Raw genomic sequence first — 15297 nt, 5'->3', positions numbered from 1 at the left:
TAAGAGCATAACACCCAAACCAAAAAAAATACCTGGGCAATTTGTTTTTTCTTTAGAATCTAAAAATATGATCTCATGCATCAGAGCAAGAGATGTGATTCCCCTTCTTTTTACCACATATATCCAATAAAATTAATGATTGTAAAATTTTCAAGTGCTTTTAAACCTAGCTATTGAAGTTAACTTGTTCACCTTGATTACTAGCCACAAGCAGAATATATTTACTCAAAATATCTACCTTCCAAAAGAGGAATACGATCTTTATGGCTTTATGTCCAGATTACTAATCAAGGTCCCTCTGGTTATTGATCTTTCTATAAAACACAGTTATAGGACATTTCTCCAATACATTTAGAAATCCTTGAAAATCTCCCAAACTAATAAATACTATAGAAATCACCAATTATACTAGAAAGAAGGGTTTCCCAGGTGGCGCTAGTGGTAAAGAACCTGCCTGCCAATGCAGGAAACATAAGAGACGCAGGTTCCATCCTTGGGTGGGGAAGATCCTCTGGAGGAGGGAATGGCAATTCATTCCAGTATTCTTTTTTTTTTTTTTTTCATTTATTTTTATTAGTTGGAGGTGAATTACTTTACAATATTGTAGTGGTTTCTGTCATACATTGACATGAATCAGCCATGGATTTACATGTATTCCCATCCCGATCCCCGCTCCCACCTCCCTCTCGGCCCGATCCCTTTGGCTCTTCCCAGTGCACCAGGTCCAAGCACTTGTCTCATGCATCCAACCTGGGCTGCATTCCAGTATTCTTGCCTGGAGAATCCCACGGACAGGTGGGCTATGGTCCATAGGGTTGCCAAGAACTGGAAACGACTGAAGCGACTTTAGCAGCAGCATACTAGAAAGCAGCACCTCCCATGGGCACACCTATCTTAGGTCTCTGCACCGGCCTTGCTATCTTCATAGTCACTATCTTCTATTTATTCACTAACAAGGTTCATTCACAACTATAACAGTTCCAATATCCAAACTGTATTTCTAAATCTGAGTTAAAGAAACACTCTAATTTATTTCTCAGATGCCATATTGTCATTTTTAGGTGAAAAGCACCCTATATTCCAAATAAGCAGCTACTTGAGCTTAACTGGCTGTATTTCCCAATAGTGATGCCTTAATCATCTCTAAACAGAGCCCTGAACAGTGTCCAGCACAAAGCAGGCTGGGAACAAATCCTAAACATAAATGAATTTTTATTTTCTCGGGCCTCATTTTAAATTATAACTTCTGAGACTTCTTCAACCACCAAACTGAAAATAATTCTTCAAAATATTTGTCTAGATAAACTCTACCTTAAACCATGTTTTCAAACAAGCCATAGCCTCTATGAAAACTATGTCTGTTACACAATCAAATTAACTTTTTGCTTTTTAAGGAGAATAGAGTTGGAAATATGTATTTATAATCTGGTACTTTGGAACAAGTGATGATTTTGTCAAAAGAAAAAAATGTTAGAACATCTGTTAGAAGATCCTTCCACAAAAGCCTAAGCAATCTACAATGTACGCTGTATGTGACATACAATTCAATTAAACAACCACAATTATAAAAATTATTTCTGTATCAGTCAGATGTAGGCTAGAATGTGCTGTAGAAATTAACAACTCCCCAAAGCAAAGGTTTTATTTCTCACTCATACTACCCATGCATCCTTCTACCTGTCTTCCTGCCCTACCTCACATTGCCTATCATTCTCACTATAGGACTTACCCTGACAGGGCAGCCAATACTTGCCATACTGAAGCAAAGAGAAAGAAGATGATGAATCATCCACTGGCTCTTAAAGCTCCAGCACATTTCAGAGGCACCTTCTGCTCATCTGCTCACCTTTCACTGGTCAAAACCAGTCACATGACACACAACTTCAAAGAGACTAGGGATATGCAATCTTAGTAAAATCTGGTGAACAACACTAATGACTACTACTATCTGGAATAGAAAGATTTAGGATCAAATCCTTGTTTTGCAACTTACAAGTACACTTACTTCCTCATCTATAAAATACAAATAGTAATAACTACCTTTTAGGGTCATCAAAAGATTAAATGATATCATGTAAGATCAGATATTTACCAGAATGCCTGACCTTGATTCACTGATTCAATAAATATTTAGGGGATGTCTGTCAATCACCTTTCTAGGTACTGACATATAGTAATTATGTACTAAATAAGTTTTTTTGCTTGTTGCTGTTGTTATTAGAAATGCTTTTTGAGTTCCAACCAGGAATGAGTTGTCACTTCTTAGCAGAGATTTCCAGTTGTTTTCCAATAACCATTTTCTTCCTTATATGGTAAGAGAGCCCCTGATTCTCACTGGACACATGATCTCATGGAATTCAGACTACATATTCCAGCTGTTCATACAGTTAAGACGACCATAGGTCTAAGTTCTGGCTACAGCAGAAAGTGTCATGTGGCAACTAACCAGAAACTTCCTTACGGGACAGCAGGTATGAACCCTTTGTCTACTTCCTCATCCCTTCCTCCACCAGGCCATCTAGAATATCAGTTCTATTGCAGACTATGAGACAGAGACATGGCAGGAACAAAATAGAAGGATTCTCGTTTGCTGACACTGTGGAGTATCATACCAGCCCTGTGCTGTTATGTAAATAATAAACTTTCATTTTATTTAATCCATTGTTATTTTGCATTTTCTGTTGTTCACAGCCAATCTTAATACTAATTAATAAAGCAACATAATCTGTCAACTTTTTAAAAAAGCAACCTACATGAAAGAATAACAACTCTTGATGACCACCCCCCCTACATCTTCATAAAAGGAGGTACCACTGAAGGATGCAGCAGTATACAGCAGAATGGCTTGAAGAAGACAAGAGTTTTAGAATCAGTTCTTCCATTTCTTTGTAAACCTCTGGCAAGCTATTTAACCTAGCCCAGCTCAGCTTCTTGTGTATAAAAGGGTAATAAGATTTAAATAGAGATATTAAATGTGAGAATTAGTGGGAAGAGGTTTATGAAATTACTACATAAATTATAAATAATTAAACAATATCAGTATTACTTTATCAACTGTTCCCTCTCCCTCACCTTTCCTTCAGAATTGGGGCATGAAGACAGATTGCAGTACATAAGAATCACCTGGAGAGCCATCCTCAGAGATTCTGATTCATTAGGCCTAGTGCAGGAAACATGAATCTGCATCTTCAACCAGCACCTCAAGGGACTGGTGAAAATAGTCTGCCTATTACACCTTGAGAAACACCACTTCAGTGATCAGACCCTACGTGTAATCCTGTACTCGAGTGCCCCAATATTTGAAGACTGTGACGAAACACAAGGATAATCCCATAGCCTCTCTAGTGCCTAAGTAAATGACAAGTACCCGGTAGATAAATCAGTAATTTTTGTTGAACTGATGAACTGAATTGAAAAATGACAAAATGGGGCTGAATCAAATGACCCACTATGGACGTCCACTTCTGGTCAAACTAATGTATATAATAGGCCTTCCTGCCTGAAACAACTAAAAAGCTGCACAAATTAGAGGAAACAATAGTTTTTAAGACACTGGCTATCAAGTAATAAAGGACATGATTCCTGAGAAATAACAGAAAAAAGGAAGTGAGTCTTACCATTGACCTAGAATACTTCTTGGAGAAAGTTTCCAGGCCAAACTACAAGAAGGAGCACAGGCAGAACCTGGCTAGCTGTCCCTAAGTGGAGGGGATGCAGCCTCAAGTCCAGGAAGGTCAGGGTGAGAATGCAAGCTGGAATACCAGAGAGTAGAGAGCCACGCCAAGAGAGACCCCTCCTCAAAACTTCAGCATATACACGTGTGGGAGCAAAGGCCCAGAGTCTGGGCAAAGAACCACCGGGAAGGACCTCAGGAACAATCCTGAGTGCTCCCACAGAGCAGGGAAGAGGGTCTGTTCTTATCAGCAGAGAGAGAAACCTCACAGTGTAAAGGCATTGGGTAGAGCATGTATGTTGAAGAGTTCCACCTCGGGAGGGGAAAAAAAAAGATCTCCAGATCAAATGCTGCTCTGGTCACACCTGACAAAGCTCAAAAGCAAGACTTGAAAGGATCACACTGCTTCCAAATAACTTATCCCAGCAAAAAGCTCAAGAGTATTTATAGGAATCCAAAAATATCCTGCACCCAATAGGGCAAAATTCACATCAGGCATCCAATCAAAAATTACCAGGTAGGCAAAGAAGAACTACTACTTCACTATTTTAAAAAATAATTTTCTTGGGGTTTTACTGAAGCTTAAATTTTCCTTAAAAAAAAAAGCTACAATCATTTTTATACATTCACCCTGTTATTAATCTCAAAATTCCTCATCTATATTACTGAACAGCTAGTCCCCATATGAAATATTAACAGTTCTAAGACAAACGGCATAGAGGTTAAAGGGACAAGTTTTAGAGGCATGAAAACCAGGGTGTGAATTCTCTAAGTTCTCTGTGTTCCTGGGCAAGTCACTGAACCTCTCTGAGTTTTAGTTCCCTTATCTATACAATGGTATAATAATATTTGCTTCATAGGACTGCTGTAAGAAACATACCAAAATAAACAATAAACAGTAGAAATATCTTCCCGGGTGGATCAGTCAGTAAAGAAACTGCCTGCCACGCAGGAGGCCACCAGCAGTGTAGGAGATCCAGGTTTGATTCTGGGCCAGGAAGATTCTGGAAAAGGAAATCGCAACCCACTCCAGTATTCTTGCCTAAAATATTCCACAGATAGAGGAACCAGGCAGGCTACAGTCCATGGGGTCACAAGAGTCGGTACAACTGAGCAACTAAATCATCACACCATAATTATCACATTATCTTAAGAAAAGTAAGCTACCACACAGTCAAATATTTACTGAGCACCTATCATATGCTATGTAATATGCAGGCACATGAAATACAAAGAAACAAAGGATGCTGTTATGAGGACCCAAAGTATATCTTATGTTGAATCTGCATTTAAAATTTCATTTTAAGTACAAACTTCATTTTCTATTTCTTAATTTCTAAGTAGGGCAATTATTTTAAGTTCCTTCTATAAAAACTAAAGGATTTTTTCCCCCTTTTGAAAGGAAAAAAATAAGACAGTGTCAGGTTCAACCAATTAGGGCATGTCTGAGAAATCCTTGGAGTGTGGAAAATGTGGTATAACTTTAATTTAAAAGCAACTTGCAATTAACATCACCTTTCAAAATTATTCTCAAATTAGTAGACTAAATTACATTCAAGCATAAAATACATAAAATGGACCAATCTGTTATTATTTATGATAATTCTTTCAGAAAGGCTGGGCTAACAGATGTAAGGAATTAAAATCAAGTTCAAGATGTGTTTCATTTGCTCATTCCACTTAAATGACAGATGGTTTAAATATTAACCCTATTAATAAAACATTTGCATATTCATTATTAATCTGATTGCCTTACCTCATAACCCCACAAATCCATTTTTATTAATTTTACTATAGGGTTGCCATTTCATTCAAGGTCTTCTAAACTCTTGCTCTGCAAAGTATGGTCCTTGAACCAACAGCCCATATCACCTGGAAGTTTGTTAGAACTACAGAATTTCACTGCTCACATCAGACCTACTAAGTCAGGATTTACAAAATGATGGATATGCACATTGACATCTGAATAGCACAGTCCCAAACTGTTGATTTTTTAAATATTTATTTATTTAACTGCACTGGGTCTTAGTTGTGGCATGCAGAATCTTCAGTCTTTGGCATGTGAACTCCTAGTTGCAGCATGTGAGAGCTAGTTCCCTGACCATGGATTGAACCTGGGTTCCCTGCATTGGGAGTGTGGAGACTTAGCCACTGGTCCACCAAGTAAGTTTCTAAATTGTTAATTTTTTTCACAGTATTACAAAAAGTTTATTTGCACTCTTGCATTGTTGGTGGGAATGTAAATTGATACAGCCACTATGGAAGACGGTACGGAGATTCCTTAAAAAACCAGGAATAAAACCACCATATGACCCAGCAATCCCATTCCTAGGCATATACCCTGAAGAAACCAGGATTGAAAAAGACACGTGTATCCCACTGTTCACTGGAGCACTACTTATAATAACTAGAACATGGAAGCAACCTAGATGCCCATCGACAGATGAATGGATAAAGAAGTTGCAGTACATATACACAATGGAACATTACTCAGCCAGAAAAAGAAATTCATTTGAGGTGAATGAACCTAGAACCTATCATACAGAGTGAAGTGAATCAGAAAGAGAAAGATAAACAACATATTCTAATGCACATATATGGAATCTAGAAAAATGGTACTAAAGAATTTATTTACAGGGCAGCAATGGAGAAACAGACGTAGAGAACAGACTTATGGACATGGGGAGAGGGGAGGACAGGGTGAGATATATGGAAAGAATAACATGGAAACTTACATTACCATATGTAAAGTAGATAGCCAAAGGGAATTTGCTGTATGGCTCAGGAAACTCAAATAGGGGCTCTGAATCAACCTAGACGGGTGGGATGGGGAGGGAGATGGGAGGGGGTTCAAAAGAGAGGGGATATATGTATATCTATGGCTGATTCATGTTGAGGTTTGACAGAAAACAACACAATTCTGTAAAATAATTATCCTTCAATTAAAAAGTTTATCTGCTTCCTAACTGTAGTTAACTTATCTACAGACAGTAACTTTTCATAAGAATAATTCAATTCAGACAAAGAAATCAATATACATATACATTCCATAGTCTATATATAAGATGTCTCAGACTTGACCTTACCTCTCAACCAGGACTCCAAGTCTTAGAAGTACTACACTTGTTGTACTATTCATTTTTTTCTCTTAATCAACATTTTTGCCTTAGCATTGTGACCATTGTGATGAAAGTCTTCTTTGTCATTAAACAACTATATAGAACAGGAGCAGGAAATCAGATTCTCCCCACAATTTTAGGAAAAAATGAAAAAACTCAAAATAGATTCAACCAAGGTTGAACTTAAAAAGTCCCCTAGAGAAAAAAAGACCAGAATGACTCTATTCTTCAAAATAATATATTTTTATGCTTTACCTAACACACATTTTTTTTTCTTACTGCAGAGGTACCACGTTTTTAAAATAAGAAATTCACATGGGACTTAGTGCAGTTCTTTAGATGGCTCATCTTTTATCATTACTATTGCACAATAGTCACAGAACACATAAAATAGAATAAATCTTGTTTTCTCTTTCGTTTTTCCCTCCCAAAATGACAGACCTAGGCTGAAACTGATCACAGCAGGTAGGATGGTTCGGCACAGATTCAAAGAAAAGTACAAATGTTCAGTTTTCAAAAGCACTGCAAAAGCAAACCTCATCTCTTGTCACTGTAGCTGTGGCTTAATGCCAAACATTTAAAAACTGTTGAAAAGTGCTGCTCCTTATAAGCAATTATGAAGAGCCTTGCAAAGAAGAGGAAAGAAATGTAATAACTCCTTAGAATGGTCTAATGTCCCTGACCTCCAGGTTGCAAGATAGGAGTCTAATAGTTACCCAGTTGCATCTGAGGCTGTGCACCCAACAAAGATGCTTGAGGAGAAAGAATTATAAGGGTGTGAAGAGATGGTATCAAGGAACCTGTTGGGCAATTTCAACAATTAATTATGTCCTCAAACGTTTCCATTCTTTCAAGATCCTATGATAGATCAGTGATTCTTCAATTTAATGCTATTCATTCAATTTTGCATTTGCAAGCTATACTACAACTTCCCCTTCATGGATCACAGCTTTGTTATGGAGAAGTGGCTTCCATAACTCAATGACGCTATGAGCCATACCCTGCAGGACCACCCAAGACGAACAGATCATAATGAGTCCTGACAAAACATGGTCCACTGGAGAAGGAAAAGGCAACCCATTCCAGTATTCTTGCCTGGAGAACCCCACAGACAGTATTAAAGGCAAAAAGATATGCTGGAAGAAAAGACCCTGATGCTGGGAGAGACTGAAGGCAAAAAGAAAAGGGTGGTGCGGGTGGGGCAGAGGATGAGATGGTTAGATAGCATTACCGACTCAGTGGACATGAACCTGAGCAAGCTCCAGGAGAAATGGAGGACAAAGGAGACTAGAGTGCCATAGTCCATGGGGTTGTGAAGTCAGACACGACTTAGCGACTGAACAATAACTATTACAATTTCTCAGGATGTGCTCTACAGAATACAACTAAGTATTTAATGCCTTTTTTAATGGTCTTAGCTCTAATAGTTTAGAAACTGGTGAACAATTCATTATGCCCCATCTCTACTCACATTTACAGCCAAATCTCTCAGGATTGTCCACACACATTGGTCACACTTTCTCACTTACTAGTTACTCTTCAGCCCACCCCTATCTGGCTTCCACCCACTTCATTCTACTTTAACTTCTCTTGGTAAAAACCATTAAGGATCTTCATGTTGCTAAATCCAAGGACACACCTTAGTCATCATTATTCTTCACTCTGCAGCATCATTCAACAAAGTTAATTGTTCTCTCCCTCTTGTAATAATCTTTTGTAGCTTTGATGGATTTGCCTTCTCCTGGTATCTCCCAACTCTCTGACCCTTGGCAATCTGCTTTAGGGACTCGGTCCCCTCTACCTGTCCTGACCTACCTTGAGGCTTGGTCCTGAAATCTTGTATCATCTCTTAACTATGAATGTCACCTTCATGTTGATGACACATTTACATCTCCAGCCCAGATGTTTTTCCATTCAACATCTTCACTTGGATGCTGCATAAATGCATTTAAACCCAATACATCTGAAATTGAAGTCTTGGATCTTTCCTTCACTGTTCTTCCTCCAATGTTTCCCAATCCAGTTGCTCCTGCCAGAAACCCAGGAGCTCTTTATTCTCACCACTCATATCCAGTCAATCTCCAAGTCCAGTCATTTTGGCCTCCAAAACATAGCTGTAACATGCCTGGTCTCCCCATCTCTACTGCCATTCTCCCTCCCTATCCTCCCACCCTTGCCCTCAAGTTATCAGCTATTGCCCACCACACTGCAAAAGCATTTTAAGTGATCTTCCTGACTCTACCTGCTGTTGTTATTTAGTTGCTAAATCATGTCTGCCACTTTCGAGACCCCCATGGACTGAAGCCCACCAGGCTCCTCGGTCCATGGGGATTCTCCAGGCAAGAATTCTGGAGAGGGTTGCTGTGTCCTCCTCCAGGTGATCTTCCTAACCAAGGGATCAAACCCAGGTCTCCTGTATTGCAGGCAGATTCTTTACCATCTGAGCCACCAGGGAAGCCCAAGATTACTGGAATGGGTAACCTAGCTCTTCTCCAGGGAATCTTCTGAACTCTACTCGTATTCCTCTCCAATTCTATCTCCACTCTTCAACCAGAGTGATCTTTCAAAGATGAAAATGCTCCAACTTAAAACCCTTTAGTGGCTTCCTATTGGTTTTAGGACACTGTTCATAAGGTACCTGCCTACCTCTCTAGACAACCTCATCCCATGGTATCTGACCCCTTGTTGTCTAAGCACCAGACTCGCTCTTTTTGTCTGTACATTACACTCTCTGAGGTTGTACAGGAGCAGGGCCTTTGCACATGTTGTATCCTTTACCTGAAATTTGCATTCTCTCACTTTTTTCCTACCCACTGCTGCCCAAATCATACCAACATACATACACAGGCACAATCCAAAACCCCAGGGTCCACATCCAGCAGTGAAACCAGACCAAAAGGAAGTGAATGATCAGCAACCCGTAGCATTAAAACATATCACCAGGACAAAATAAACACTTATATAACTTTATCAGTAAACACTTCTATAACTTTATACGAGGCACTGAGTGATTTATATATATTAACTTAGAGCTCACAACCATACCACCCAGTGGGTACCGTTATTATCTCTAATTTAAGATAAGGTAACAAGGTAGGGGTTTCCTAGATGGCTCAGTGGTTAAGAATCCCAGTCCCTCACGAAGCAGGCTGCGGTCGTCCCTCCTTCCCGGCGCCGGGTGAGAGCCTCCCAACCCTTTCCGCCCTCAGGCCTCACCTTCCATGTCGGGGAAGAAGCCATCCCAGCTTTCTGGCCAGGCCCAGGCGGCTCCCCAGTGCCGGAGGGCATGAAGCGGCCATACCGCTGCAAAGGCCACTGTGCCGCGTCTCCTGCTCGTAACCCGAGACCCGCGTGCTCTTTTCCCGCCTCCGCCATGCTTCTCTTCCTGGCTTGCGCAGCCGCAGCACGCCTGTCAATCGGTGCAGCTAACCAATCAGAAAGCGAAATGACCCAAGGCCCACCCTCCCCCAGAGTGGAAGCCAATGGACAAGCCCCAGAGACTCGCGTGAGGGTGGGGCGAGTAGGGAGTTGGCGGTTGCCCTCTGGTTAAGGGCGTAGTTCTGGACCTTGGGCATCTCATTTTGGTGAGCAAAGTAGTGTTGGTAACTTCCACCTTCAAGTGGGACTGTGACGCTTATAAGTGGTAGTTGGCCTTTCAGTAGTTCCAGCCCTCAACTTCCGTCAGGAAGCCCAGAACATCTGCCGCTCTGAGACATTTCTGGTAACTGGCCTTGAGATTTCTACACATTGGGACTAGGCTAGGTCTCTGCGCTATGTGGACAAGTGTGGCTTCCTTTTTCACAGCAGCCTTTCGGATGACAACAGCGCTGCCCACCTCAACCCCACCAAAACACAGCCCCAGTTCTACCCACCATTCAGGAAATCCATCTTCCTGCAGCCCCTAGACACATTCCCCTCCAGATGGTCCAGTTCTCTTTAAAAGAGAGGAGCAAATGGGTGGGATGTTGCCAGCGATGAAAGGGGAGGCTCAAGCAGCAGGTGCAACTCAGTAACAGGTCTGAATGATTTATAATCAACAAAGCACTTCTACATCTGTTATTTGTTCTCTCAACAACCTTGTGGTAAATTAAAGCAAAACAGAGATTATTACCCTCATTGAATAGATGGAGGTGCAAAATAGTGTCCTGAGAGTAGAAGCAATTTGTGAAGCCGGTGTAGGACTGTGGACTCTGCAATCTCTCCTTGAGTCTACTCCACTTGCAAAGAACTTGGGTATCTGTGCTGGGTCAAATTGGAAGCATTGTGTATGGAAGATGGAAGCTGTGTTAATCCAACACATAAAGTTAAAATGCAAACAATTTTTAAAACCATGCATTTCAAAGGGTATTAAATGCATAGGCCATGGTTGGAGAAGGGGTCATTTATTCACTCAACAAAACACCTTTAAATGTCTACAGTATATAGCTATGTTAGTAACTACAGGGATTATGGAAATATGTTAGGCATGAATATAGCCTTCTAGGACCTTAGGATCTAATAAAGAAGACAAAGAGAGGTACCCATGATATCTGACATTAATGCCAAGTGAAAGGTGCTTTAAGGATTCAGGTAATGTAAAACTCTACAATCTGGAATGGCAGTGGCATTTTAGTCCCAACTTGAAAGGTCAGTAAAAGCATCCCAAGGGAAGATGGATGAAACTGGTATTCCAGGTGGAGGGCAAGTTGAAGAGTAAAGTTGCAGAGATGAGGATAGTGACATAACCAGCCAGAATGCAAGGGGTTTTAAGGAAGATGAGGCCACAAAGATGAGTTAGGCAGAAGAGCACTGAACAGTAGCTAAGGAGAGTGAATTTTACTTGGTATATGGTGAAGAGTATGGAAAATTGACATAGAGAAGTGACACTATCACAGTGGTGGTCCAGGCAGGCTCATCTTTGAGGGGCATGTAGAATAACTTGTATTCAAGATAAGGGGTATTTGTTAGTTATCTTTCCATTAGTCCAGTAGAGCTTGAAGGGGTCAGATTTGAGAAATGGCTTCCAAAGTTCCTTAAATGACACAGCAGTACTGCATTTAATATAGTAGTAAATGGTTACAAACTTGGTTTGAATCCCAATTCCACCACTTGCCAGCTATGTGACCTTGGGATGTCACTTAACCTCTCTGTGAAACAGAGTTAGCCAATACCAATCTTCCAGGGTCCTAGGGAGTATAAAGTAAGATCATCTGTGGGAAAATTCTTGGTAAATTACAAAGCAGTACATGTGTGGGTACTTTCAGTTTGTGGGGTTAAAGTGACTTTCCATGCACCCCCATAGGCAGGAGGATGGGGATGGGAGCCTGATATTCAGTCTCAGAGGCGCTCACCTTCCAGGTCCCTGGCTGTGGATGCTGTCAGACACCCTTCACAGGAGCAGATGGTGCTCACAGTTGGGACCCTGTCAGTGCCCAAGGACACCCAGGGCCCTGCTGGGCTCCCACCTGCAAGCTCCCTTCCTAGACAATGCACCTGTGCTCGAGTTTCTGGAGCCACCAGCGTCTGCCAAGAATGGATCATGTCTGCAGAGAGAGATACAAAGCCACAGCTCGATACAAAGCCACAGCTCAATGCACAGAGGCTCTTAAAAACCTCTGATATTAACAAATGTGACTTGAGCATTCAAGAGATCCCAGACACTGTAGTAGGTGCTGGGAATACAGAAGATAAAACAGGTGTTCTATCCACCTGAAGCTTACGATCGAGTGGCTGACGGGGGGTGGGGGGGTGGGGTAGACAGAACACAAATTAATCCATGTTTTTAATGGCCATCGTGTTTTCTTTTTTAAAGAGAAGCCTGTAATATTTATTAAGGTATAAAAATTTTATACAATAAAAAACACAGATCTTATATATTCAATTAGGCAAGTTTTAACACCTGTATACATTCATGTAAGCACCATCCAAAAAAGATACGGAACATTTCCAAACTTGGAACAACAAGTTCCCTTGGGAGTGCCTCCCTCTGGTCAGTTTGCAACTCCCAGGGGCAACCATTGGTCTGAATTTTTCCACTGATCTGACTTTAATCACTGTAGATAAGCTTTTTTGTTTCTGGACTTTATACATACATATATATATGTATGTGTGTGTGTGTATGTATGTGCTCAGTCACTCTATTGTGTCCAACTCTTTGCAACCCCATGGACTACAGTCCACCAGATTCCTCTGTCCATGGGATTTTCCAGGGAAGAATACTGGAGTGGGTTGCCATTTCCTCCTCCAAGGGATCTTCCCAACCCAGGAACTGAACCTGCATCTCCTGGACCTCCTGTATTGACAGCCAGATTCTTTACCACTGAGCTACCTGGGAAGCCACAAATACATATATATTTATATAGAGAGCTATATATAAAACCACAGGATATATTCTTTTATATCTTCTTCTTTTGTTCAGTATAATTTTGTCTTTTAGCTTCATCCATGTTGTATAAACCAGTAGTTCATTTCTTTTTTGTGATGAATAGCATTCTGGTGCATGATTATATCACGATTTGTTCCTCACTTGTTGATAGGCATTTGAATTGTTTTCTGTTTGCTTGGCTTTTTAAGCTGTTGTAGACAGTTTTTGTATTAGTCTTTTTGTAGAGATGTGCTGTCATTTATCTTCATTAAATACCAAGGGAGTGGAATTGCTGGTTAGATATGTTTAATCCCATAAAAAACTGCCGAAGAGTTCTCCACACTGGTTGTACCATTTTGTACTCCTACCAACAAAATATGAGAATTCCAGTTATCGATGCTGACATTTGCATGTCAAGTCCTTTCAGTTTTAGCAACTCTAGCGGATCTATAGTAACATCTTACTGTGGTTTTAATTTGCTTTCCCAGATACCAAATGATGTTGAGCCCCATTTCAAACAGCTTACTGGCCATTTGTATATTTTATTTCATGAAGTATGTGTTCAAATCTTTATCATTACTGATTTGTAGGGGGTTCTTTATATATTCTGGATACAAGTTTGTTGTTAGATATATGTATTGAAAATACTCTTCCCATTCTATTACTTGCCTTTTTGTTTTCTTAACAATGTTTTCCAAAGAGCAGAACTATTTAATTCTGAGTGAAGTCAGTTTTATTAATTTTTCAGGGTTTTTTTTTTTTTTTTTTTTAGTGCTTTTTGTGTCCTGCCTAAGAAATCTGTGACTACTCTGAGGTTGTACATATATTCTCCTATGTTTTCATCTGAAAACTTTATAGTTCTGTCTTTTACGTCTAGACATATGATCCTCCTTACATTAAATTGTTTGCATGAAGTGAAGTAAGAATTAAGCTTCTTCTTTTTTTTGCATTGATATACAATTACTATTATATAGGAACTGCCCTCAACCAGTGTCTGATGGAAACTGGGATATAAGTACCCCAATTTCCTCACTCCTCGGGTAGGACAACTCTGAGATTTGTATAATATCCCATTCCCCAGGCTTCACCCATGGGATCAGGCTCCAGTTACCCCTGATATAACTTCTTGGTAATGGTTCTTTTTTTGGCTTCCCTGCCTCCCTTTCCTACCAGTGTTTCCTGTAATCTCCTCTCAAATAAATTGCTTGCACTTAAATTTTTGTCCCAGCATCTGTTTCTCGGGGAAGCCAAACTAAAAGAGTGACAAACAAGGCAGACAGTTCCCTGCCTTCATATATTTAGCTATAATTTAGGCACACGAAAGAAGATGGTACAACAGGCATTAAGAGGAGAGAGAAGTCACATCCAAAGCAGACCCTTCAATACCTTGCTGACCAACAGCAGTAGAACAACAGTATTTGTGGTCAGGACTCATGAATGACAGGTGACTATGAGCTACTCTGACCCCCTCTTAGAAGACTGTTACCAGCTTTTTTAAACATTTTTTTAAAATCCCAAATCCTTTTACTGTGTAACTCTATTTTGTAGGTGGCACAATGACAGAGATGCTTGTCTCATGAGTAGTCAGCATCATACTGGAGGCAAGCTGCAGGGCTAGTTTCAGAATCCTAGCATGTCTTTTTCAAAGCAGGCTAGGGACCCCATGTATCCCTTCTTGCTAGGAGGATGAGACAGCAAAGAAAATGATGGCTTCAGTCTCCTAGATGACAAAGAAATACACATCTTTACTCTGCCTGCTGTGTCTCTCAGCCACAGCTCCAGGAACCACACAGGGATTGGAAACTGCAGGACACTGCTGGTGTCTGTGGGGTTTCCCAGAAGAGCCCTGTTTGCATAAGTCAAGCCAGGTGAGGTGTCTCCGTGATGTCAGACCTGGGGATGATGTGTAAGAAGGGGATGTTTCCATGGAACTCTACACTCACTGGTAAAAAGCAATTATTTTCAGGTTTCTGCTCTGTTTCTTTCACAGGCAAAAACTAACTGCTCCATTTCAGGTAATTGAAGGGATTTCAATGTGACTGGGCACAGACAATCCCAACCTGTCCACAGGTTGCTGATCATTGGGCACAACATGAAGAGAGATTAACACAGACTCTTTCCATTTATTAAACACACAGAGAATAATAATAAGCTAGTAAAAT

General features: G+C 40.5%; 1 protein-coding gene across 3 annotated transcripts in view; it reads right to left on the bottom strand.

Moving 5' to 3' along the window:
* Nucleotides 1-15297, bottom strand: part of REC114 (REC114 meiotic recombination protein) — a 183774-nt gene that overhangs the window by 104315 nt on the left and 64162 nt on the right. The window contains exon 2 of one of the 3 annotated variants that reach the window (XM_020893535.2): nt 10009-10201. The exons of the other annotated variants lie outside the window; for them this stretch is intronic. Within the exon in view, the coding sequence (XP_020749194.1) occupies nt 10009-10167 (159 nt within the window). The 5' untranslated portion in view covers nt 10168-10201. The remainder of the gene's footprint in view (nt 1-10008; nt 10202-15297) is intronic. 3 annotated transcript variants of the gene reach the window in all.

Source organism: Odocoileus virginianus, chromosome 6, assembly GCF_023699985.2.
Source record: "Odocoileus virginianus isolate 20LAN1187 ecotype Illinois chromosome 6, Ovbor_1.2, whole genome shotgun sequence".
In the NCBI taxonomy this organism is placed as follows: Eukaryota; Metazoa; Chordata; class Mammalia; order Artiodactyla; family Cervidae; genus Odocoileus; species Odocoileus virginianus.
The sequence above is the reverse complement of the archived record's forward strand: the minus strand, read 5'-3'. Positions and strand labels throughout refer to the sequence as shown.